This window comes from Acanthamoeba castellanii (genome assembly GCF_000313135.1).
Source record: "Acanthamoeba castellanii str. Neff unplaced genomic scaffold scf7180000084722, whole genome shotgun sequence".
NCBI classification, from domain to species: Eukaryota; Discosea; order Longamoebia; family Acanthamoebidae; genus Acanthamoeba; species Acanthamoeba castellanii.
Window position 1 is genome coordinate 1 of NW_004457490.1, and position 2,169 is coordinate 2,169.

At 53.0% G+C, this 2,169-nt stretch overlaps 1 protein-coding gene across 1 annotated transcript; it reads right to left on the bottom strand.

Moving 5' to 3' along the window:
• Nucleotides 1–21: 21 nt before the first annotated feature.
• Nucleotides 22–2,169, bottom strand: ACA1_153830 (RNA binding, putative; the record flags this gene model as incomplete). The annotated part of the gene is made up of 8 exons (XM_004340521.1): nt 22–77; nt 190–300; nt 416–492; nt 578–640; nt 737–795; nt 878–962; nt 1,068–1,166; nt 1,934–2,169. Coding segments are annotated over 8 exons (786 nt in total), but the record flags the coding sequence as incomplete, so codon positions are not given.

Genomic DNA, 2,169 nt, shown 5'->3' on the forward strand with positions numbered 1-2,169 from the left:
GGCGCAATTGGTGTGCGTACCATTGATGTCACCAGTCTCCGCCCAGTACTTGCGCGCGCTCTCACATTCCTGCTCCTCTGTTACAGCCAACAACATTCCAACGCATGTCAGTCCGTGCAGCTTTCACAAGTGTGAATTTGGATATGTTCGAAAAAAAAAACAAAAATGATAAAAATGTTATATATATACCGCCGGTCCGCGGCTGCAGGATGAGATCGGCGGCCTCCTTCCACTGGCCCTGCAGCAGTGCGATGCCGACGCGGTGCGTTGCCACCGACCCCGTGCCGAAGCGCTGCAGACCTAAAAACGCGCACGTGAGCCAGCATAGGCGGGAGTCACAGAAACGAAAGAAAAACAAGACATATCATAAAAAAATAAGAAAGAAAGAAAAAGAGAGTTAAAAAGAGTGGCTAACCGTAGTAGTTTACGAAGCCGGTCCGCTTGAGCTCAGTGAGGGAGTGGTTGATCTCCTCCTCCGAGGCCGACACCTCCCTGGACAGGACAAAGGAAAGTATCAGTTTCTTCCAAGCGCGTACGTGGTAGTGCGGACACAACTACAGTGCGTGCGGTGGCGTACCGGAGCACGACGGAAAAGCGGTTGCCAAAGAGGTCACCCAGACGAAGCTGTTGCGACACATAACTACACACACACACCACACACACACACACACACACACGACAAAGGTGAATGATGACTTCTCTTCAGTAAATAGAGCAAGTGCGGATTGGCGCGTACGAGAAGTTGCCCACGCGCATGCCGTACAGCTTGGCGTTGAGTCCGCGCAGCTGCTCGGCCTGATGATGAGCGAGAAGAGGGAGAATGTTGATTAGGCCGATGTGAACCACCGGTGGGGCAGCGGCCGGGAGTGCAACGTACGCGCATGTGATAGATGGTCATGTGTTGGGTGGTGACCCCTCGCTTGTCCTTGGTGCCGGCATACGAGAACCGACTGGCGCGCGCACTGTTCGCACCGTCAAACAAACACAACACGCAATTCTTAGAGATTGCACGATGGAAAGCAATGCAGTGTAGCGACCAATCGAATGGGAGGAACGTGGCGACGTACTTGGTGAACTTGGCGAGGAGGCCGACCGCGGCGGTGGTGTCCTTGTTCTCCTTGTAGAGCACGAACTGCAGGTAGTCACCCCAGCACGTCGGCCATTGCCTGCACAATACAATAACAACGTTGCCAATCAGTCACAGAAACAAACCAACACAAGACCTATGCTGTGTGTGTGGTGTGCAGTGGTTAAAAAAAGGTGGGGGTTTTGGGGCATGAATCGAACATGCGCCTCCTTTTGCTGTGTTCTGGTGCGGTGGATATGTCACACGAGAGAGGAGGGCCAGAGCGAGCCTGCGGGCCTCGCTCCTCACTCTCAAGTGTTGTTATCTTTTTTGGTGGGGTCCCATCAAGATTAAGGCTGCTGATTTTTTAGAGCAGGGTTCGTCTTTCGGTCGACGATGCCCATCGTGTATGATTGGTTTTGATTTATGAGGTCAGACCGTCCCCGTTGTCGCCACAGTGGGCGACTGGACTTGGCCTTGGCACACAATGTGCACCTTCAACTGGTTGAGGAGTTCAGAGAGGTTTGCTTGTTACAATCAGCGACACGCCGCACGCAGCGCGCCGAATCAGACGGTGATTAGCCGTCGTCATCGGTTTTCGTCCGAAGAGAACACACACAGCAAAGGCGAGATTCCAGCTACTCCACCCAAACACCCCCGATCGAGAAAACAGAGAGTCGGCCTGTTTTGAACGGCGCGTCTATGCTCCAACACAACCATTGTGGGTCTCGCAGTTTAACTGAAACTCCTATTAAAATTTGTACATATTCCCGTTTATTAAATTTGAATATAAGATATTATTTAATTTTACTCTTTAAAAAAATTATAATTAATAAATAAATAAAATGAATGGGCTTGGTTGGGTACCGCTTGCGTTGGTTGGCGGCGTCGCTGCGGCCGCCGGTGCCGGCTGGTCGGGCGCCGCGACGATCGGCGCGACCGACGACCATGACCACCACGCTGTCGTCCTGCGTCTTCGTGTCGAGGAAGCCCTCGAAGTGGACCCGGAAGGCCTTGTGCACCTCCGTTCGCTGAGACTTGTCGTCGCTCGGCGCCAGCTTGAGCTCCTTGTACTCAACAATCCCGGCGTCGCGACCGCCGCC